Source organism: Bubalus bubalis, chromosome 10 (assembly GCF_019923935.1).
Source record: "Bubalus bubalis isolate 160015118507 breed Murrah chromosome 10, NDDB_SH_1, whole genome shotgun sequence".
Lineage (NCBI taxonomy): Eukaryota > Metazoa > Chordata > Mammalia > Artiodactyla > Bovidae > Bubalus > Bubalus bubalis.
The window spans coordinates 62369618-62394244 of record NC_059166.1 but is presented as its reverse complement, the minus strand read 5'-3'; the positions used below and the strand labels follow the sequence as shown (position 1 = coordinate 62394244).

At 38.5% G+C, this 24627-nt stretch overlaps 1 protein-coding gene across 2 annotated transcripts in view; it reads right to left on the bottom strand.

The window, feature by feature from the left end:
• AFG1L (AFG1 like ATPase) overlaps positions 1-18282 on the bottom strand; it is a 196036-nt gene extending 177754 nt beyond the window's left edge. Inside the window, exon 1 of one of the 2 annotated variants that reach the window (XM_044924365.2) lies at positions 17938-18282. In XM_044924365.2, coding sequence (XP_044780300.1) covers positions 17938-18073 — 136 coding nt within the window. In that variant the 5' untranslated portion in view covers positions 18074-18282. The remainder of the gene's footprint in view (positions 1-17937) is intronic. The other variant, XM_025294689.3, reaches the window with a different exon arrangement.
• Between the last annotated feature and the right edge of the window lie 6345 nt (positions 18283-24627).

The window sequence follows — 24627 nt, the reverse complement described above, 5'->3', positions numbered from 1 at the left end:
GGCTATGGTTTTTCCAGTGGTCATGTATGGATGTGAGAGTTGGACTGTGAAGAAAGCTGAGTGCTGAAGAATTGATGCTTTTGAACTGTGGTGTTGGAGAAGACTCTTGAGAGTCCCTTGGACTGCAAGGAGATCCAACCAGTCCATTCTGAAGGAGATCAGCCCTGGGATTTCTTTGGAAGGAATGATGCTAAAGCTGAAACTCCAGTACTTTGGCCACCTCATGCGAAGAGTTGACTCAATAGATAATACTCTGATGCTGGGAGTGGTTGGGGGCAGACGGAGAAGGGGACGACAGAGGATGAGATGGCTGGATGGCATCACTGACTCGATGGACATGAGTCTGAGTGAACTCCGGGAGTTGGTGATGGACAGGGAGGCCTGGCGTGCTGTGATTCAAGGGGTCACAAAGAGTCAGACACGACTGAGCGACTGAACTGAACATGCCTATTAGAATGGCCAAAATCCAGAACACTGACAAATGCTGGCCAGGATGTGGAGCAATAGGACCTCTCTTTCTTGATGAGCATGCAACATGGTACAGCCACTTTAAAAGACAATTTGGTGGTTTGTTACAAAACTATACTCTTATCATACAATCCAACAATTATGCTCCTTGGTATTTACCCACAGAAGCTGGAAACTTACATCCACAAAAACCTGCACACATATATTTATAGCATCTTTATTCATAATTGCCATAACTTAGAAGCAACCAAGATGTCCTTCAGAAGGAGAATGGATAAATAAACTGGCACACCCTGAAAATGGAATATTACTCAGCACTAAAAAGAAATGAGTCTATCAAGTCATGAAAACACACACACGAAAAATGTAAAAGCACGTAACTAAGTGAAAAAGCAATTTGAAAAAGCTATATGCTGTAAGGTCCTATATCTTAATTATACAACAATGACATTCTAGAAAAGGCAAAACTGTGAAGATAGTAAAAAGATCAGTAGTAGAAAAAGGAAGCAAGTAGATAGGAAGAAGGTGTGAACAGGCAGAACACAGAGGATTTTTAGGGTAGTGAAAATACCTTAAAATATACTATATTGATGGATACATGTCATTATACATTTGTCCATGTTCATAGACTGTACCACACCAAGAGTGAACCCTACTGTAAACTATGGACTTCGGATGATGATGCTGCGTCAATGGAGGTTCATCAACTGTAACAAATGCACCTCTCTGGACGGGACAGTGATAATGGGGACATGCTGAGGGGCAGGCAGCGGGTATTTGGCAAATCTCTGTACCTTTCTCTGAATTTTGCTGTGAACCTAAAACTGCTCTAAAAAAATAATAAAGTCTTTTTAAAAAGAAAGAGAATCAGTCAGGCAAGATGCTCAAGGCTGAAAGACTGGCCAGCTTAGGCCTGGATAGCAGCTGTATAAATTGAAACACAAAAGACTTCTCAAAAGCTGCACTAAATTAAATCTGTTACTACATCAGTGTACACAAATTATGTGATGCTGCTGCCATATTATTTTGATTTGTATTAATTTGCCTTATTGTACTCCAAATGGACAGTGGGAAAATGCCATTCTGAAGATCCACACACTAATCCACAAACATAAATGGGAGATTTTAGAGGGGAAAAAAAAAAATCTAAACTGTTTTAATACCTCAATTTTCTACCTTATTTCACTCTCCTAAACTAAGTTTTAGGAAGATTCTACTAAACTCCATAGCCCACCTGCTATAAGATTTAGTCAATATCATGATATTTTAGCATCTGAACAATCTATTATAATTTTCTAGATAGTATTCTAACAATTACATCTCTTTTTCTCCCTAAGGAAAAAAAAATTAGTTTCCCCAGGCTTTAACAGGTTTATTTGTTATTACTTCAGCTACCCCTCCACCAACTTTTTTTTTAAATGAACATAAGCTTAAGATTTTACTGTCTTCATAAAAAAATAAAAGATGAAGCTTAGGACTGGACCACTTAGCCCTTTTATCTCCTCCCAGTTCAAAATGCTTGCAGGCCTTAACAGTCAGCACTCTCTAAATCTGCAGCACTTTCTAGGCTCAATTAATTCAAGCCTCAGCACAATCCCTTTTTGTAATTTTAGCCTTTTTTCCAGAAAAGCAGCTCATTCTGCCCATCATAGCCTCTCTGCTTCCTGTCATAAGACCACTTTTCCTGGGCATTCAAAGAATCCTTGCCCTTCTTGTCCTGTGTCACTTTGTGGGTTTAATGCTTGGCACACTTCTTACAGAAGTCCAGCAAGCTTTAAGAACACAAATCACGTCTGTTTGTTGCGGGGGCATTACTGGCAGGAAGAGAAGGGAGTTCCCCCAATATTTAAGATTTCATCTTAAAACGGAGATTTAGAACAAAAAAATTTTTAAGTTCTGCACTCTTAAAGTCTATGCTAACATGTTCCACTTAAATAATCTCATTGCATTAATAGTATAAACCACAATTACGCTCTTTGGGGCTTCCCAGGTGGCTCCATGGTAAAGAATCCACTAATGCAGGAGAAGCAAGAGGCACGGGTTCAAATCCTGGGTCCGAAAGATCCCCTGGAGGAGGGCATGGCAACCCATTCTAGTATTCTTGCCTAGAAAATCCCATGAACAGAGGAGCCTGGCAGGCTACAGTCCATGGGGTCACAAAGAGTAGGACACAACTGAGCGACTGAGCACACAAGCACTGATGCTTTTCTTAATGGCACATAGTAACTTACAACAAGAAAGAAGAGGCAATTCGACAGTACAACTGTTGAGAAATTAGAAAAAGGCAAATTGATGCAAACAGCCCTAACAAGAATTTTTATATATATATGGGTTGTTTTTTCTAAATAAGGTCTTGACAGGCTGGCAGTGAATTGGGTGGGGGCGGGGGGCGGGGTCTGAGAGCTTTCTGAAATTAAAAGTATCTGTGTGTATGTTTGTGCATTTTTCTTGAGGTAAGACCTCTAAATATACTACAAATTCCTTCAGAATTTCAAACAAGTGAACAAAAACTGGTTAAGAATCACTGTTTTAAAAAGAATTGTCAAAATTTTGAGTTTAAAAGAAAATTCTATTAAGAGCGGCTCACATTTATTGAGCACCTACAGTGTACTAGGGACTAGGTTAAGTAACTTCACATAATTACTTGCTTTACTCTGCACAATAATCCTATTATACAAATAACTAAAAACACCCATAAATGAATCTGTTCATCGATTCATTCATTCACGTTTCTTGAGAACCAACTATGTAGCTCAGGCACTATTATGATCACCAGTGAAACTACACTTAAAAACAAATACCTTTCCTTGTGGAGACTTCCCTCCAGTCAAGGGGAAGACAGACAAAAAATTAAATGAAGAAGCAACAAAGGATCATGTAATGATCAGTATACTGGTGAAAATAAAACTGAGTGATATCCTGGGACCTCTGACCTCCCCAGGGAGCTCAACAAAAGTATAGAATTTTAGGCACCGCCTCAGGGGTCTGAATCAAAATTTGCATTTTTAACAAAATATATAGGTGTTTCATATGCACACTTAAGTCTGAGAAGCACTATGCTAGGGAATGATTGAGGACTCCTATAGATGATCAAGAAAAGCCTTCCTGTGGAAGTGACATAAGTTGACACCTAATATCCGAAGGAGTGGTCCTAAGGAAGAACTGGGAGAAGTGCCCAGGGAGAAGAAAGAGCTCTGGCAAAACCTTAAAGTGAAAATGGAAATAAGCTTCACATTTTCAAGGAAGGAAGAGAAAGTTTACAAGGTGCACTATGTTATAAGGTGAAGTTGGAAAGGGAGGAAGGACCAGATCATGCAGGGTCTTACAAACCATGGTAAATAGCATGGATTTGATAAGATCAAGTAGAAGAATTTTTATTTTCCTTTTTTTTTTTTTTTAAAGGCAGAGAGACCAGTTAGGAAACTGTAACAACAGTACAGTTCAGAGATATCTATGATTTGGACCAGAGAGTTAGTATTGCAGGTTAAGTAAACTAACCAAGTCATATAGATAACAACAAAAGCAGCAAAAATTGCCAACCGTTTAGTGAGCACTCACTAAGTGCCAAGTACTTTTCTCAGTACTTTATGCACTTCAAATCATTTAATCTTCACAACCGCCTTTTGATGCAGGTACTAACATTATCCCTAACTTAAAGAACCTGAAGCACAAAGGGACTAAGTAAGTAACTTGTCCATGTCCCCATAGCTAGGTAGTGGCAGGGCCAACATTGTACCTACAGGCCCAGCAGGGAGGCAGGATGTTATGGTGGAAGGGCATGGGCTCTGGAGTCATACCCTCCAGATTTATCTCCTGACTCCACCATTTCAACTCTGAATCATAGCAAGTTGGTCACAAAATCACAGTCCTAGCCAATGATGCCTAAGAGGAAGTCAACTTCTGCCAGAATGTCTCCTGATGCTCTTCAAAAGATGACTAGGACAGAAACTCATTCCTTCCTGCCTCTGTACTTTTACCTGTGAAGTCAACATACCTGTACTGCTGCAATACCTTCAGAACATGAGAGGAAATGCCGCTGACACACTGAGGACAGCAATAATCTTGATATATGTGTGATGGTGAATTTTATGTGTCAACTTGACCGGGCCATGGAGTGCCAATACGTTTGGTCAAACACCACTGTAGATGCGTCTGTGAGGGTATTTCTTTGAAGCTTAACATTTGAAGCAGTAGACTGAGTAGACTGCTCTCCATTATGTGGGAGGGTGTCATCCAATCGGGTGAAGTCCTGAACAGAAGACTGATCTTCCCCTGAGGAAGAGGGAACTCCTTGAGCCTGGATGCGTTTACGCTGTAACACTGGTTTTCTCCTGCCTTTAGACTCAAACTGAAATGTTGGTTCTTCCTGGGTCTTAAGCCGAGAACTACACTATTGGCGCTCCTGGTTTTCAGGCCTTTGGACGCAGATGGGAATTAAGACCACCAACTCTCCTGGGTCTCCAGGTCTTCAGCATACTGATGTAGATCTTGGCACTTGTCAACCTCCATAATTGCATGAGCTGATGATTTCTTATAATAAATCTCTTTCTCTTATACATATATCCTATTGGTTGTCTCTGAAGAACCTTGACTAAAATATATGTCATAAAGCTTAACTGTGTTTCCATAGAGCTAGAGTAATAATAGCAAAGGGGATGTGTGGTCTCTGTGCTCTTTGGGGCTTTAAATAGGAATGAAATTTCAAATTCTACACAAAGTAGATAGTTAAGAAAATCTACAGATATTCTTTAGAGACTTAAGCAAAATGGTGGACCAGGCTATTTCAACAGAAAGTAAGCATTTTTCTTTCAGAAATGTTATTTTACAGGTTTGTTTCACCCTTAAGGGTTTTCACTTGGTGTTAAATATTTTTGAGAACCCATCTCCAACTTTCTACTCAAAATCAGTAGAGATGTCATTTAATGTGCAGAAATTTTACATACAACTCGTCAGTAAAGTGGCTCAGCTCAAAAACATACTAGTAAAGAATTCTCAGCTCAAAAATACCCTGTGATTAAAGAACTGAAGATATGCAAGATAACAAATGATCATACAAATTCAAAGAGTTTTCAAGGTAAAGAAAATTATCTTTTTGCATTATTCCTTCCTAGACAGCTATATGTCCAAAAATATTCAATAAAATTTTTGATGAGTCTATTTCAAGACATTGCATGTGTTTACTTCACTAGAATTAAGGATGTTGTATAAAATCAACAGATTATAAGAGGTACTTACATAACCCAGAAAAGTCATATGCTTTATGTTCATTTTAACAACTTAAGATTTTCTTTGCAAAGCTTGGATTTGTTTGAAAACTTATGAGAAACAGAATCCTGAAAGGTAAAGAAAACACTAACAAGTGCCTCCTATGTAGCCAGCGTACACACAGCATGTTCTATATATTATCTTACTTCTCCAAAAAAATCTAAGGTAGGCATTGCTATTCCTTACAAATGAGGGGACTAAAACACCACAAAAAGTTAGAAAATGTTAAGTGAATGTGCAAAATAGGAGCTCAAGCTAAACGACCCCAAACCACCAGGATATTGCGCTCATTAAAATCACCATAACACTATAGACAAGTGAAGACTGTGCTCCCGGTTATTGCAGCCAGGCAACAGAAAATCAAAACACAAACCTCTCTCAGGCCCTCTAATTTGAAGTACTCAAGCCTCCTGGAGCAACCATCAACCCACTCTTGGGTTTCCACCCTACTCAGGCCCAGCTAGAGCTCTGACCTGCCTGCACTCTGGGGTCAACCTCCCTCTGCTAATAAACGGTACTCTTCCAAAACCCAGCAGCAGCAGCAGCAGATTTTTTTTTTTACTGAAGTATAGTTGGTTTACAATGCTGTGTTAGTTTTAGCTACAGCAAAGTGACTCAGTTACACACACACATATATATGCTTTTTTCAGATTTTGTTTCATTACAGGCTATTATAAGACATTGAATATAGTTACCGGTGCCAGATAGTGTTCTTGCCTGCAGAATCCCAGGGACAGGGGAGCCTGGTGGGCTGCCCTCTATGGGGTCGCACAGAGTCGGACACGACTGAAGTGACTTAGCAGCAGCAGCCAGATAGTAGGTCCTTGTTGTTTACTCCTGACTTATCCCTCCTCTCTCCATTCCTCCTTGGTAACCATAGTTTTTTTCCTATGTGTATGAATCAGCAGCTTTTTTACTAAAAGCCCAAAGTTGAAATGTTAGAGCAAAGAAATTCCTTTCTATATAAATATAAAAGCGCTTATACTTCAACATAACTGGCTCTTAAGAATTCTGACTAACTAGATTAATGTATACCTTTTTGAGTTTTGAGAACCAAGTATTAACATATTTGGTACTAAATGAAGACCCAACTCTCAAAACAAAGATGACACAAAGTTAGGAGACAGACCAATGGATCACAGTTGTGATTCAAAATGATGTTGATGTGCCACAAAATGGGATAAAAGTACCAAAAAGTGTAAATAGGTTCAAAAACTTAATTATACTGAAAAGAATCAATTTAAAACCTATTCAGCAGAAGAACTGAAAAAGCAACAACAAATAAAGTAGCCATAGAGTATAAAGCTCTGTACTAAAAACTTCAAACAACCATCTAGACAGACACTAACTGCACTCAAAATGCCAACAGGGCACTGGGAGAGATTTAAAAAAGTGGATAAACAACTTTAATCAAGTGTGGTACCAAGTAAAGGTAAGAGAAGGATGCTATGAGATCACAGAGCCAAAGCTAGTAACCTAGGTTAAGGAAGTTAAGTAAGGTTACTCAGGAAATGATGTTTCAATTGAGAGCAAAAAAGAGAAACAGGAGTTAGCCAGGGAAAAATAGAAAAAAGAGAAGGAGGTGCATCAGGCTGAGAGAAGGCTCTGAAATATGAAAGGACGGTACACTACAGAAAATGAAACAAGTTCAGTACTGAGATAAAATATAAAAGGCCCAGGGGCAAGAATTAAGATACTAGAAAAATACAAAGAAACCAGGTGACACAGGGCTTTACAATGGCAAATTTAAATTCAAATAGTTTTTTAATTTAATACTGAAGATACCAGGGAACCACTTAGGAGTTTTAAAGAATTTGGTGGCTTACCTATACCTCCTGTTTAGCAAAGGAGAAGGATGCTGTGCTGTGCTGTGCGTAGTGGTTCAGTTGTGTCCAGCTCTCTGTGAGCCTATGAACTGTGGCCCGCCAGGGTCCTCTGTCCATGGGGATTCTCCAGGCAAGAATACTGGAGTGGGTTGCCATGCCCTCCTCCAGGGGATCTTCCCAACCCAGGGACTGAACCCAGGTCTCCCATATTGCAGGTGGATTCTCTACTGTTTGAGCCACCAGAAAAGCGTGAGGAGAAGGATACTGGAAAACAATTTAACAGCTTTATCCTTCTGACATATTAGCAATGACCTGTTGCAAATACAATAGGAGAAAAAAGGATCCCACTTACAATTAAGATTAAAAAGTCTAAAATAAAGAAGAGTCATATTAACAATCAATCTGTAAGATCTATGTGAAGAGAACTAAATTTTCAAAGGCATAAATGAAAATTTGGAAAACTGGACACAATGTTATGGAAAAGAAAGGCACAACATCATAACACTGTCAATTCTTCACAAATTAATTTACAGATTAAATACAGTTCCATCAAATTCCAATTCCACCATCTTTAGAAAACCATGAAGACGTGAAGTAATGAGGAGGATCTTATCTACCAGATGAGAAAATAATTATAAAACACTGTGATTCAAAGATCAATGAACAGAATAGATATTCTAAAGCAAGTCTTCATGAAATAATATAGATAATAAAAAAGGAAGGTATACCAAATCTTATCACTGTTCTTTTATCACTCAACTTGAAATTATTTGTTATTTATTTTATGTCTGTCTCTCTCAACTAGACTACAAGTCACAAGAGGGAAGGTAAAAGTCATTCAGCCTCATCTGACTCTTTGAAACCCAATGGACTACATAGTCCTTGGAATTCTCCAGGCCAAAATAGTTCAGTGAGTAGCCCTTCCCTTCTCCAGGGGATTTTCCCAACCCAGAGATAGAACCCAGGTCTCCTGCACTGCAGGCGGATTCTTTACCAGCAGGAAAGCCAAAAGAGACGATATCATGTCTGTTTAATTCATTGTATACCTTGCACCTACAATGCCTGGCATATGATTGGCACACAATAAATATTTGTTGAATAAATGAATTAAGCAATGGAAGCCAAGAGATCATTCAACAAGTGACAGCTAGACAACTAGAACACAATAGAAAAGTTAATTTAGATTATCCCCTCATAGTACATACCAAAATACCTTCCAGATGGCTTTAAAATGTAAATACATTAAAAATTTCAAACCAAAAAAATAAAGTACAGGTGAATATCTTCCTAGTCCAGTGGTCTGCAAACTATGGCCAGCAGGCCAAATGGCTATGCTCATTGGTATATTGTCTCAGGCTGTTTTCACAGTACCAGAATTGAGTACAATTGTTCCTCGGTATCTGCAGGAGATTGGTTCAAGGAGCCCCTTCATATACCAAAATCCACAAATGCTCAAGTCCCTGATATAAAATGGTACAGTACAATAAATACAGTTGACCCTCTGCATCCACAGATGTTCAACTCAAAAATAAGGATGGCCTATTATAGCTGCAACAGAGACCATGGCAGGCAAGGACAAAAGTATTACCTGACCCTTTCCAGAAAAAGGTTGCCAATTCCTGACTTGCTCTCCTAACAGGTGTGGACTTTCTAAAACCAATCCTGTCTGGACAATGACAATCATCTGTGAAACTCAGACTTAATGAATCCCAATTAAATCCCTGTAGTAATGGATCAAAAACATAACCATAAGAGCTAAAATTATAAAATGTTTAGAAGAAAACATCATTGTAAATCTTCATGACCTTGGATTAGGCAATGATTTCTTAGTTATGAGACCAAAAGCAAAAGCGGCCAAAGAAAAAATAAATTGGACTTTATCAAAATTAATACTTTTGTATACTAAAGGACATTACCAAGAAAGTGATGATACAATCCAGAATGGGAGAAAACATTTGCAATCCATGCTGCTAAGTCGCTTCAGTCATGTCCGACTCTATGCGACCCCAGAGATGACAGCCCACCAGGCTCCCCCGTGCCTGGGATTCTCCAGGCAAGAACACTGGAGTGGGTTGCCATTTCCTTCTCCAATGCATGAAAGTGAAACGGGAAAGTGAAGTCGCTCAGTAAGTGTCTGACTCTTCGCGACCTACCAGGTCGCGATCTACTCTTCTGCAGCCTGCCAGGCTCCTCCATCCATGGGATTTTCCAGGCAAGAGTACTGGAGTGGGGTGCCATTGCCTTCTCTGTCTGTCCATTGCAGCACTATTTAAATAGCCAACACATGAAAACAAGTGTAAATCAACATATGAAAGGATAAATCAGCAGTAACATAAACCAGGGTGTTGACTGCAATTTTGAGTAAAAAACTAATGACTTTAAGGGTACACAATGTGAGCCTTTGAGTACTACAAATGTTCTATTTTTGATTTGGGTTGTATTTACACAAATCTGTTTATAAAAATTCAGTAGGCTTTACAATTACTGCTTGTGTACTTTTCTAAATGAATCGTATACTTTAATAAGTATACTTAAAAAATAAAAAGTTCACAGTAATTATCTTTCCTGTATTTTCTACTATGCACATGTAGTATTTTTATAATAAAAATAATTTACTTTTAATAGAAAAAAATAACTCATCAAGTATAAACAAAGGAGACCTGTCTTAATAGCCCAAGGAGCCTTAAGGTGAGACATGAATATGACCTGGCCACCAAGTTAATGCAACAGGACACAGAAAAGGTAACCCAAAGTATTGTTCTGGCCAGAAATGTCCAAAGGAATATACCGATATGTGGACCATGTTTACAGAGTGACATTCAGAAACCATACTGTAGTCTCAAGAAGGGAAGTACTTCAGGGATCTAGAAACCATAAGATTTCATAAGAATGTCATAAGATGTGACTGATAAGACAAGAGATGGTTGACACTGAGGAAAGAGTAACATCCCAGCACTTTGTGTCTAGCATACAGGCGGCACCAAGAAATATTTGCAGAATGAATGAACAGATGAATGGGAGAAATATAAGTCTTTGATGTTTTAAAGGCTGTCAAATGGAATTGGGACAAGGAAATGTGATGAATGAATAAATGACTATATAAATTAATAAGATATACATCATCGGTCTTAATATACTTAGAAAACTGCCATAAGAATAATGAGAACTAGAGTTATATAAGCTGTCCCTGGGGAAAGAGTCAAGATGAATGAGGAGAAGTTACAGAAAAGCTCAAATTTCAGCCTATTAAAGTATTTTCTAGCAATTAGGGCTACCCAAAAATGAACAGAATGCCTCAAAAAGAAACAATAAAGGCAGAAAGTACATTCCCATCTGACATTTGACTACATAACCCAGAGGTCCTCTTCAGCTCTATTATTCTATGATCCTACGAAATGTTATCATCGTATCTCGCTGCACAGCAAATAATTAACTGGAGTTACTCTGAAAACAGTATCCATAAGCAGTATCCATCTTACTAAGTGAAGATATGATGCCTAAGTGACTTACCTGCATACTATAAATCAAATTTGAACAACTTTCTTTGAAACATCATGATGAAAGCAGTAGCTCATATTTTCTAAGACCCTCTAGATATATTCCAAATATCCAGAGAAAAGGTAGTTAAATCCAGGATAACAACAACCATCCTGGTTATCTGTAAAGGCCCTCCACACAATCTTAGAAAAATCAAAACTGCACTTTCTAGAATTCAAAGCATTGAAATCAGACCGAGTCCTTTGCCATTGTTAACATAAGTGAGTCTTCCCCCCAAATCAAAAAGGTTTTAGTAATTATACATAGAGTTGAGTTCGTCCTATTCCTTTTCACTGACTGGAATCCACCACCTCTACCATTTCAATATGACCATTTCAATTACTCCTGGCATAGCCCCACACTTATATGTCTTATGGTTTTCAAAGGACTTTCTCATACAATAACTTATTTGAACCTCATAGATGACATTTGAGCCTCATGATGACATGTTAGTTAGGATGACTAATCCCATTCGACAGATGAGAAAAAGGAAATATCAAATTAAATGACCGATTCAGTACCAGAGGATGAAACCAAATTCACAATCTAGTCTTCCCAGGTCACATTTTATTATTTATCAGGTATCCCATATGTTCATTAGTCCTAAAACAGAACTGATCAGAATTCTTCTAAGTAATAGTTATGGGATAAAAGGAGCTTTACTTTTTCACAAAGAGAAAGAAGACTGTTGCCAAAAAGAACACACGCTTAGTTAAATGAAATCAAAACTATATGAGGAATTTAGATTTCCAGTTTAAAATGTTTACCCAACTGCTGTGAGAAAAATGCACAATCAGGAAAAGCACGTTTAATATTTCTAAAGGGTTGGATTAAAATTTCAGCTGTAAACTTCATTACTGTAATTAGATTTTTAATGCATATTTATTAAACATCCATTCAAATACTGTGTTCACAATTATTCATGAGTGTTTTGTACATTTGTGTTGATTTTAACAAACTATAAACAGTGGCCACTGACCAGAAATGTTCTCCTACAATGACAGAAGCCCATACTAAGGTCATATGCAGCCCGCTTATGCTCTATTATGGTCTATTCATACCCAAAGAAAAACATTCAGCTGCCTTTCTGAAAACTGCAATGGTCATCAATGACCCAAAAAGTCAGATTTACCAGTGACACTAAAAGACCTATGTTTGATTCAGTGATGAATAAACAAAGTGCAGAATAGAAGAAAATCAAATCTTAATTAAACTCTTTCTTTAGAAAAACAACATAAGCCATCATCAAGGAATGTATCACAAGATGATTTACTTTATTTATAAATGGCTGATTTAGGGGCTTTAAAAGGGTGCTTTTGATTTAAATAGAAAAATTATGAAAATTGAAACTAAATGCTTGCCAGTTATCATTCTTTTCCTTTAGAAGCTAGTTAATCTTCAATCTGTCAATGTGTGTAACTTTACAAAAGGAAAAAAAACAGTACTTTAAATTTCATAACAAATCAGTAAAATACTGCCTAAAAATCTGAATAAAGCTATTCTGAAGTAATTATAGGCATGGCCTAGCATACTGAGTAACTCCTTAATATTCACTCTTTCCAAACACTACTTAATAATGAAATCTAAGGGATCTATTTTCTTTCAAACAATAAAGAAAAATAACATATATTTGTTATGTTCATTTAAAATTTTTTACACACATATATAAAAGAATTTTTAAATGGAATCTATAGGAGTTATATTTAAGATATAAATTGCATTATGGAGCTTTGAAGTAACTAAGATCTACATGTTCAGGCTTTAAAAATTGCTGAAAACAGGTGTACCTGGTCAAGAACATGGACAGATAATGTTGAAAAGTATCTTTGAGGATGAGCTGAATGGAGAGAAGAAATAAGGACAAGCAGGACAGTGAACGAAGGTTATGAAAAAGATTCCAAAGATTAAAGTATGAGTTACCTCCAGCAGGGTACACACAGAAGTGAGACCTCAACAGAGGACTTTAGGCAAGGAAGACAAAACACAGCAGGAAGAACAGACATATTCAAAAGGCTCTTAAGAGAGAAATTAGAACAAATCTTAGTCACTAGTCAGAGAAAATTATGAGAGGCCTAGGGAAACAGTGTGAGAGATAGTCAAGCTGAGACCACATAACCTTCTGTCAATTTACAGAGCATATTAGTGTACTGGTGCCAAGGCTGAACTATCAATTTCAAGACCATTGACTATTATTTCTGTAGTACTTTTGTGAAAAGACAAATCCAAAATAGTTAAATCCATTTAACATTCACCATTCACTTAAAGAGAATGAAGATCATGAGGTAAAAAGCAGTGCTAATTTACGGTAGATCAGTAATCTGTCTCTAGACTTCTAAAGTTCCTTTTGAATGGGTTCCACTCTTAAGTAAGCAAGTAAGTGAAAGTCGCTCGGTCGTGTTTAACTCTTTGAGACTCCATGAACTAAGACAAGACAGTCCATGGAATTCTCTAGGCCAGAATACTGGAGTGGGTAGCCTTTCCCTTCTCCAGGGGATCTTCCCAACCCAGGGATCAAACACAGGTCTCCTGCATTGCAGGCAGATTCTTTACCAGCTGAGCCACAAGGGAAGCCCAAGAATACTGGAGTGGGTAGCCTATCCCTTCTTCAGTGAATCTTCCCGACCCAGGAATCAAACTGGGGTCTCCTGCATTGCAGAAGGATTCTTTACAAACTGAGCTATCAAGGTAGCCCTGTTCAAAAGTTCCACTCTTGAATCCATCCTATTTCATCTGCCAACCCTCCACCACAGAATTACATTTAGACACTAGCTATGCCATGTAGTAAGTTCTACTATGCTTTAAAAAAATTAACTCAAAGAAACCTGTTGTTTTTTACTCACTTGCTAAGTTGTGTCCGACTCTTTTGCGACCCTATGGACTGCAGCACGCCAGGCTCCTCTGTCTATGGGATTTCCCAGGCAAGAATACTGGAGTGGGTTGCCATTTCCTTCTCCAGAGGATCTTCCCCACCCAGGGATCAAACTCACGTCTCCTGCACTGGCAGGTGGAATCTTTACCACTGAGCCACCAGGGAAGCCTAAAGAAACCATTATCATGAAGTTAATCAGTCTCAGGAGGAGGCATGAACATTCTTTTCTAATACAAGAATAAATGTTAATGGAAATCCAAGAAATATGAAGTTTCACACAGGGTATTCATCTAATTGGGTAATAAAAGTCCAAAGTTCATTTTCTTAATCACTAATCTATACCACCAATAAATAACACCAACTCAGATGGTTGAGTTCTACTCACAATAATACCTGATGAGGATCTCCAATGTGTGTGTACTAAAAAAGAGATTGTGAGCTAAAGGTAAATATGAATCATCAGTTAACAGAGAGATCTAAAAATATAACATTGAGATGCAGAAGGACAGTATAATAATAAGAAATCACAAGATGTGACTCTCATATTCTCTCACCTCTAGGAAACAATTTCTAAGGCTAGCTTAAGTAAAACAGATATGCTGATTTTACGTTCTAGGAAAATTAAAAGCACTCTCCTCCTTGGTTTCTCTCCTATTACTCCTATGACCTCTCTAACTGCTCCCTGACAAGGTCACATTCTTTTGCTCATAAAATAAGTTTTCCTTAAGAAGTCATTCCTAGTCTTTCCTCCTTTTCATTCTACACATATTACCAAGCTAGTTCTTCCATTCTCATGTGTCTCAGCACCTCCTATTTCCTTTCTTAGATGCGTATCTCATATTTCCTACAACTAATTAGATTTATTTACCTAGAATTATCACTAACATCTCAAATTTAATATATCCAAAATGGAATCTCCCCTAAAACACCTCTGGCCTTACTTTTTGTTTGTTTAGTTTTCTTTGATAGACGGAATATGATGCCATTAAGTTGCCCAAAGTAGGAAACCCAAATTGACCTTAACTCTGCTATTTCCTTGTCTCCCCCAGAGAGGGTCGATTTACCAAAACAGTATCTCTGAACTCCCTCCTTTGCTGCCCTGCTCTCCATTTTTACCAGTAATTCAGGCCCTAAGTCAATCTCCTAGATAATCACCACGCTTCCAATATTCCCCCATCCAGGCATTCCTGATCCGTTTTTCAGGTGGCCCCAAGGACAAATATACTAAAGTGGACCTGATCACTTCTCAAGAAATATTCAACAAAATCACCCTGAGCCTACATGTTTGTATACTATACAAGACTCTTCTAACCAGAATCTGGCCCACCTGCCAAGCTTCATCTCTACCTACTCCCCCTAAGGAACTATACCTACACCAATAAGGGCCAGTCACAGCTCACTTCTACACTTTTGCTTAAAAGCCCTTCCATTTCCAAGCAAAGCTGCTTTCTTTTGTGTAGTCCTACAAGACTTCTGATGAGCCTAGATTATGTTGGTGTTAACGTTCATCATCTTGCTAAAGAGCTAGTAGAACACAGTGGTTAAGTTTGTGCTTCTGGAGCAAAAATGCCTGGGTTCAAATACCACTAGAGTGGTCAGACTGTTTATCTACAGAATAGAGATAACAACAACTTTACATAAATAGTACAGGAAACTCTATTCAAAATTCTGTAATAACTTATATGGGAAAAGAATCCAAAAAAGAATGAATAAATACATATGTACAACTGAATCACTTTACACCTGAAACACATGTTGTTAATCAACTATATTCCAATATAAAACATAAATTTTTAAAATATAAATGTAAACAGTAAATAACCCCACCCCCAAAAAAAAATTAAGAAAAGGATAGAAAACAAATTTAAATCAGACTCCAAATACTGAATAACATTTAACTTAAATTTCTTCTTTTACTTAAAGAAGGAGAGGGAACAATTTTAGTTACAGTTAAATTGACTTCTACCCTAATTACATTTTCATCAAATGTCCACATTCAAAACTGGCTAAATCTTGAGTGTAGGAGATAGTATGAGCTCAGGTTAATAGCATTGGCCTTAGGCTCAGATGTAAGTCCAGACACAGCCTTTACTTGAACCCACAAGTTCTGTCACTTAACTAGCCATATAACTTTTGCAACCTTGGGTTTTTCATCCCCAAAATAAGGATAATGAGAATTAAATAAGGTAAGGTATGTAGAAAGCAGTTAGCATACTGTATGACCACGAACAAACATTCAGTAAGTCTCATGTTATTACGATGTTCCTTAAGTCCTAATTTTCATAAATTATGGTACATGCATAGAATGGAATTCTATTTTAACCATTTAAAATGTGAGGCAGTTCTACACGTATTGATGTGGAATGACTGCCAAGATATAGTATCAATACACGAAAAAAAACATAAGGCTAGAAAAGTGTGTATAGTACATTACCACTTCTATTTTTCTTTACCACAGATATTTATAAATATATATGTGTATATATATGTACACACACACACACACACACACATATATATATATACACACATACACACACACACAGAATGTCTCTGGAAGAATACATAAGAAACAAGTATCAGTAGTTGTTTCTGGGAAGAAAAACTAAGTGGCTGTGAGACAGGGGTGGAAGAAAGTCAACATTTTACCTAATTCCTTTTTGTACCTTTGAATTTTGTATTGTTTACTTCTAGTGTCTATTCTGCAAAAAAAAAAAAAAATTCTGTTTATATTATGATCGAAGAAACCTCACGCTACCAAAATATTCCATTAGATAGTAAGTGTGCTAAGCCACTTCAGTCTTGTTCTACTCTGTGCCACCCTATGGGCTGTAGTCTGCCAGGCTGCCCTGTGTCCATGGGATTCTCAAGGCAAGAATACTGGAGTGGGTTGCCATTTCCTTCTCCAGTATAGGAGGTGGATTATGCTAAACTTTACAATAAAACCTAAAGGGACTTAATCACAGTTCCAGTATTAATTTCAATTCTATTGTTGATAATAATTAAAGACTGATAAGAGTTTTAGCTAAATTAGACAATGACAAACAATTTATTGAGATCTATGGGGGGAGTGGCCTGGAGATTTTTTTTTTTTTTTAAAGAAAGTTATATGGATGAGGGAACAATAAGAATAACATCACTCAAAAACACACACACACACACATATATATATATATATATGGCGCCAAACATTGTGCTAAGTGCTGAGGAAACTGACATCTGGTCCTTGCCTTTGAGTAACCTGCAATTTAGTTGAAGTATATGAACAGACGTATATGAGCGACGGAACTGAACTGAACTGATATGAGCAGTAAAATTAGCACTCCTGGTGGGCTTGCTTACTTAAAATACAGGTTCATTCATTCATGAACACATAACAATTCGAATGAATGAATGGTGTAAGCCTTGGTGACAAAATACACTTCGCTGAAGCCTCTAGTAACTTGAAAAGTACATGAGAACTCGACCCCTCAATCTGAGAATGTTTGTACACCTCCATTCCCGGAATCCAGAAAGCTCGCGGAGCCTGCAGGTGTCAGAGGCTTGGCTTTTCATTACAGTCCCGGGATACCAGCTGGAGACCTTGGGACTGCGAATGCGCAGGTTGGAAGAATTCCTAGACCTCAACCCCCACCCCTCGCCCCCACTTGAATCCTTTCAAGCCAGGTACTCCCATACCTGGGCTTACAAAGTCTCAACTGTAACAGCCGGGGACCGGGGGACAACAAACCCTGAGTCGACCCCTGACCCTCAAAATGAAAAGTCATTCTGGGCTACCTCCCTCAGGGCTTAGTGCTCCTCCTGGAGCAGGCAATAATAGTAGAGCGCGAGAGGGTGAAATCCCTCTGGAGGAAACCTCTCGAAAACTGTGAACCAAAGCGGCAGTATATGGAGCTCGAGGACAGTTGACTGCTCCGAGGCTTCCTGGGTCATAAGCAATGGGCTCGGCTTACTCCAGACACAGTCACTAACCTTTACAAAGAGGGTTTCCAGGGGCGATGGCCGAAGGGGTGAGAGCAGCGGCCCAAGCCCTGCACCCAACACATCTCCCTCTGAGCCGGCTCTGCGTTAAGCGCAGCGTAACCAAGGGCGACCATGAGGCCGCCATCTTGAGCTCCGCACCAGGGGAGGAAGAGGAAAACTTGATTGAAACCCAGAAGAGAGACGGTAGCACAGACAAACGTAGCCGGGTTCAGGGAAGGCTCCGCCCGAGAGAATGAGCAGCGGAAGAACTCGACCTCTAGTAGCGAGGGGGCGGGCTGGCCTCCGATGCCCTTTGGATCCTTCCAGACATAGCAAATCTGGACTACGACTCCCAGCATGCAGTGCGGCGGCACCGAGGGCGGAGCGGGCAGCTCAAGCCTGGCGAGAAGGACAATTGTCCACCCAGAGGGTGCAGCAGAGGATTCCAAAACACTTTCAAGGAGTTAGAACGTGATTACAGCTTGTATTCAAACAGCCATCCCTGAACGTTTTAGGTTAGAGAACCTGACCGAGATTCCAAAATCAAAAGTGCAGGCTCATATTTTAACGAAATATTGATGTTACCTTCCGTAAATGGTAGGATTTTATTTGCCTCCAACGTCCAACTCATCTTCAGCACAGTATCTGAAATGTGCTCCTACCACTTTTGCTTTCTGTATTTTAATACCATAAGTTATTTTTGATGTGGCGTACACTCAAATGTTTTTAAAGAACATGGGGAAATGTATGTAACATGGGAAAGCCAATGGCCTAAAATGAATGAGTGGATAGAGTGGCCATGGGACAGTGTATCTAAAGAAGAATTTCTAAGTGATCTGCCCTATTTTGATTAATCAAAAACTGTTTTGAGTCACTATGCTAAATACATTGGGAATACAAACTGCTGACCTGAAGAGTCGGTCAATCCGGTAGGAGGGATAAACACAACGACAAAATGTTTAACCACGTGTTGTGGAATCAATGAAAGAACACTTTGGGAAATCAGGAAGGCCTTCTAGAAGCTTTACTTTCAACAGGAAATTAAGACCTTTCAAGAACAAGGAATAGAGTGAGTTAAGGCAGGAAAGAAAATATGGATTACAGGAAGGAGAAAGCCAAGTTTCAAACTACACTATAAAGAGTTCCAGAAAGTTAGGTTGTTGGTCTACAATAGACCTCCTCACCCATCACAGCCTTGTGCTGGTGAGGGGGCTTGACTAATTCAATGCAGCCATGAGCCAGGCCCTGCAGGGCCACCCAAGAGGGGCCAGTCATAGTGAAGAGTTCTAACAAAATCTTCTACAATAGAAGATTCCAAAGAAACAGGAAAAGAGAGCATGTAGCATGGTATAATATTTTGGAGACTTCTTTACTGACTGACAAATCATTTATGGGAAAATTATTTTGATTATCTTCCAAAATATGTTGTCAGATTTTTTTCTATCTTTAATTACGTCTGAAAGGACAAACTATTCCTGCATGTTTGTTTCATTTAATATCACGAATTTTTGGTGTGACACTTTGTGAAAGACCTTTTGAAAAAAATTGAACTATTTCTTCCTTGACTTACACATTTATCACACTCAAGACTTTCAGAGAGTGTCTGAGTATCATTTTGTTTGCTCTTGGAAAACTACTGCTTGTCTTGGTCAATGAAATTACCTCTTATTAAAGATTCTAAGTTTAATAATTACAGAAGTGAAATAAGAACTCATGTATAGTTTAATGCCAAACTTCTAGGAAGATTTACGGGAAATTTTCACATGACTGTACAAGTGGACGGAAACATGGCAAATGAACTTTATTGTGTACAAATATAAGGTAACTTAGAAATAAATTACATTTTTTGTATTCAAGAGAATTGATAATGATAGAAGACTAATTAAGTAGCCATTGTAAACTATTTTATTAAAACATCAATCCCAGGGACTTCCCTGGTGTTCCAGTGGCTAAGACTCCACATTCCCAATACAAGAGGCCTAGGTTCCATCCCTGGTCAGAGAACTAGATCCCACACGCTGCAACTAAGACCTGGCTCAGCCAAATAAATCAGTAACTTTTTTTAAATAAATAAAAACATTCCATCACAGAGTCTAAAGTTGTAAGGCCTCCCTAAAGTCTATGGAAGGAAATAGAATTTTTTCTGTATCTTTAAAAAAATCAAGATCTGGTTCTTAACTAGCTTACCATCTTCTCACATTGAATGAATGAAGCCCTGTGATTTAAGTATCTCATTTGTTTTCATGCCAAGTAGCTTCAGTCGTGTCCAGCTCTGTGTGACCCCATAGACGGCAGCCCACCAGGCTCCCCGTCCCTGGGATTCTCCAGGCAAGAACACTGGAGTGGGTTGCCATTTCCTTCTCCAATGCATGCAAGTGAAAAGTGAAAGTGAAGTCGCTCAGTCGTGTCCAACTCTTCACAACCCTATGGACTGCAGCCTACCAGGCTCCTCTGTCCATGGGCTTTTCCAGGCAAGGGTACTGGAGTGGGGTGCCATTGCTTTCTCCATTTGTTTTCATGAATCTCCATATATATTATTTTCAAAAAAGCTGGAAAATGGATCTCATCTTCCTACTCCCTATCCCCAACTTTATTTCCTAAGTGTGTTCTGATACTTTTTTAATTAGAAGAAAATAACTACTGGGATTAGCAGATACAAACTACTATATATACATTATATAAACAAGTCCTACTGTGTAGCACAGAGAACTATATTCAATATCCTGTAATAAACCATAATGGAAAAGAATATGTATGTATATGCGTGTAACTGAATCATTTTGCTGTATACCAAAAACTAACACATTTGTTCAACCGTACTTCAATTGTAAAAAAAGAATCATGAAAACTAGTAATTGAATATTTCCAGGGCAACTCCAAGAATGTTCCAGGTTTAATACTGCACATGTATTCAGTATTTATCATTACAAAAACAAAACAATGCCATGTGTATGGATATCCAGACTTATGAGAAAAGTTATTTTTAAATCTTGTGTGTGTGTTAGTCGCTCAGTCGTGTCCAACCCTTTGCAACCCCGTGGATTGTATGTTGCCTATAGCCCGTCCATGGCATTCTCCAGGCAAGAGTACTGGAATGGGTTGCTATTTCCTCCACCAGGGATCTTCCTGACTCAGGGATTGAACCTGGGTCTTCTGCATTGCAGGCAGATTCTTTACCATCTGAGTCACCAGGGAAGCCAGGTAACTTCTAAATCTTAAAGGTACCTTAAAGATCTGATTTTAACCCAGCCATTTTACATATGGACATGAGTTTGAGTAAGCTCTGGGAGTTGGTGATGGACAGGGAAGCCTGGCATGCTGCAGTCCATGGAGTCACAAAGAGTCGGACACTACTGAGCGACTGAACTGAATTTTACATATTGAGACACAATGATCCTAAGAGAGAATAATTTACCCAACACAGGCACCACTCCTTCTTGAAATTAACTGAACAGTAAAAGAGACTGAAAACTTATTTATTTAATTAGATAGTTCTTCAAAATGTCTTTAAATGAGACCTATATATAGGCAAAAAGTATACTGTGCTATAAGAATTTTGATTGTCACATAGTGATGATCATAATCAATCTAGTTTTGTTGTCTGGTTAGTTAAATTTGATGCAATGCATATCCAGGCAATCAAATGGACTCAATGTTTTTCAGTTCTATAGATATAGATTGTTTTTTCAGAGGAACTAAAACTAAATTGCAGCTATTCATCAAGACTCAAAGATGCAATCATAAAGCTATGTGAACTCATTTGTTTATAAGTGTTAGTTCTTGCACCAGGTGACTACACTCAGAATCAGCTATGATTTGGCCTAGACTTCAAAGGAATCAGCTGGTGTTTTATTTTCAAATGGACATCTTAGGAAGATTACTTGGATAAATAATTATCCAACTTTACTGATAATAGAGAAGTTCTCAAGCTAGACTCTCTAGATGATAAAACTTGAATACCTTTTGGTCATGGGATATATCTAACTCAAGAAGGGTGTCTTCTGCCAAAACCAAGACTAGAGAAAACTAGGGAACCAGATGAGGAGAGGATCATGAGACCACTAATGTCTATACACACCAATTATAAGGGCCCAATTTTCCCAGCATGTATCTCACTTAGGCCAAGTAATTCTCATCAACTTCAAAGGGAGTGATGTGCATCCACAGATCTGAGTTTGCCATATCCAGGGCTTACTCAGCAGGAATACATACTATAATTCATGATACCAGGCTTCATTCTTTAGTCCAAATCAACCCAGCTGGATTTTGAAGCATTTGTTCTTGGAAATAATCAACTGTCCCTTAAAATATCAAATCCACTTGGCTTTATTTCACATATCAATCCTGTTGATTACTCAAGACAAGCCATAATTTGAGTTTATAGATTGATATGCAAGACATGTATTTTAGAGTTGCATGCTATACTACTATGTAGTTTTATAGTATTAAATTACTAAAATTTATCCTGGAAATGCAGAGAAGGCAATGGCACCCCACTCCCGTACTCTTGCTTGGAAAATCCCATGGACGGAGGAGCCTGTTAGGCTGCAATCCACGGGGTCGCTAAGAGTTGGGCATGACTGAGCAACTTCACTTTGACTTTTCACTTTCATGCATTGGAGAAGGAAATGGCAACCCACTCCAGTGTTCTGGCCTGGAGAATCCCAGGGATGGGGGAGCCTGGTGGGCTGCCGTCTATGGGGTCGCACAGAGTCGGACACGACTGAAGCGACTTAGCAGCAGCAGCAGCATTTATTAGTTTTGACTTACTCTAGCATGTTATACACATAGCACCTGTGCCCATTTAGTAAAGAATTTCAGTACAAATCACTCTGAATTGAATAGACATCTCTAAGAAGCATTACAATTGTTGCAATATTTTTAGAAACTGAAACAAGGAAATAAACAACTTCAGTAAAAGTGATTTAAATAACAAATAACGTATCTTTATAAACAGCTTATCTCCTTGAGAACAAAGAATAAACAAGGAGACAAGGGTTTTTTTTCCTTCCACTATTAAAGCAGATCACAATATGAATGGGTGAAATGTCATGAATAATTGGAGAAAATCACAGAGTAATCTTCGACAAAAACATCTGATTTATTTAAATTGTCATTGTTTGTCTTATTAGAACCTTTATTTAACCTTGTTATCCACAAGGCAGTATTCAAGCTGGTTTATCAAAAATATACTCTGGAACTAATGATATTTTGAAATTTTTGACTTTCGCGTATGCAGGCTATGGTAATGTAAATCTCCCATGGCAGATGTTTTACTTGGGACCTAATTAACTGACATTACCTTAGACAGAAATGCCTATGAAAACCTAATGTTTTGAATCTAAAATGACAGTAAATAAATCAAGGCTTTGAAACATTCTGTCAGTAGATTTGAGCTCAGCTTTCTGGTCAAGAGGATCAAGCTTTTGAGTACTTGATTCATTTAGTTACAACATTGATTGAATATCATCTGTTCACAGACCTAGCCATACACTACCAGTCACTTCTAATCATAGCTTCAAGGCTTCTTCCTATGATTTTCCAGCCACATTCTTTCTTCCTAGATAAGGTCATTTCCAATATTCTTCACAGATTCTAGGCATTTCAGGGCTTACCACATGTCTGGTACTGTTCTCAGTGCTTTACAAATATTAATTCTCAATGCTCATAACCACCTGGTAAGGAAGATACTATTGTTGTCCCCATTTTATACATGAAGAAACAGAGGCACAGGCAGGCAATGTAACTTTTCTAGGGTTATTCATCTAAGGATTTTGCCCATGTCCTCTACCAAACCCTGACTTAATAGAATATGATTTGCTCATAGTACTGTCTTCAAGTCAGACACGTTTATGTAAAATATAAATTTCTAGATGAGAAATATTTCTAATACAAAAACATATTAGAATGGTGATGTGTAAATCATGCTAGTATTCTGCGTAATAGATAGAAGAGATTAGAGAAAGTAAGGCAGTATGGAGAATTCTGCAGTCTAACCAAACTAAGATATGGCAGGAGGCGGTGAAGAGTAGATGAGAAAGGAGAGAAAAAAGATGACTCACTGTTATAAGCCCAAGTGATTTACAGCAGAAAGGATGCAAATATCAGAGGTATTGCTTAAGAATAAGTGGGATGAGACTGACTTAGACAGTCAGAGTTTGATTTAGTCAATAGGACAACAAACAGAAATAGTACATGGTTGCCTGGGCAAGTGTGTGTAGGGGTGGGGGCAAGCACTGTGGCAACATGCCCGCACTCTAGGCTGAGGTGAGTATAGATCTGGGAGCATTGAACAGCTGAGCGGATCAAGCCTTGTTGCAGCAGGACTGCTCAATCTCTCGAAACCAACCCACAAGACTTCCCTGCTGGCCTAGTGGTTACAAATCCACCTGCCAGTGTAGGAGACATGGATTCGATCCCTGGTCTGTGAAGATCTGACATGCCTGTGCACCTGTGCGCTAGAGCACAGGAGGGGCGATTCCTGAGCCCAGGCTGAGCAGCTACTGAAGCCCATGCAGCCTAGGGCTCGTGCTCCACCACAAAAGAAGCCGCTGAAATGAGAAGCCCATGCACACAACTAGAAAGTAGACCACGCTCATCACTCTAGAGAAAAGCTTGTGCAGCAACAAAGACCCAGCGCAACCAAAATAAATAAAACAAACAAAAATCTTGACAAAATTAAAAAAAAAAAAAATCCAC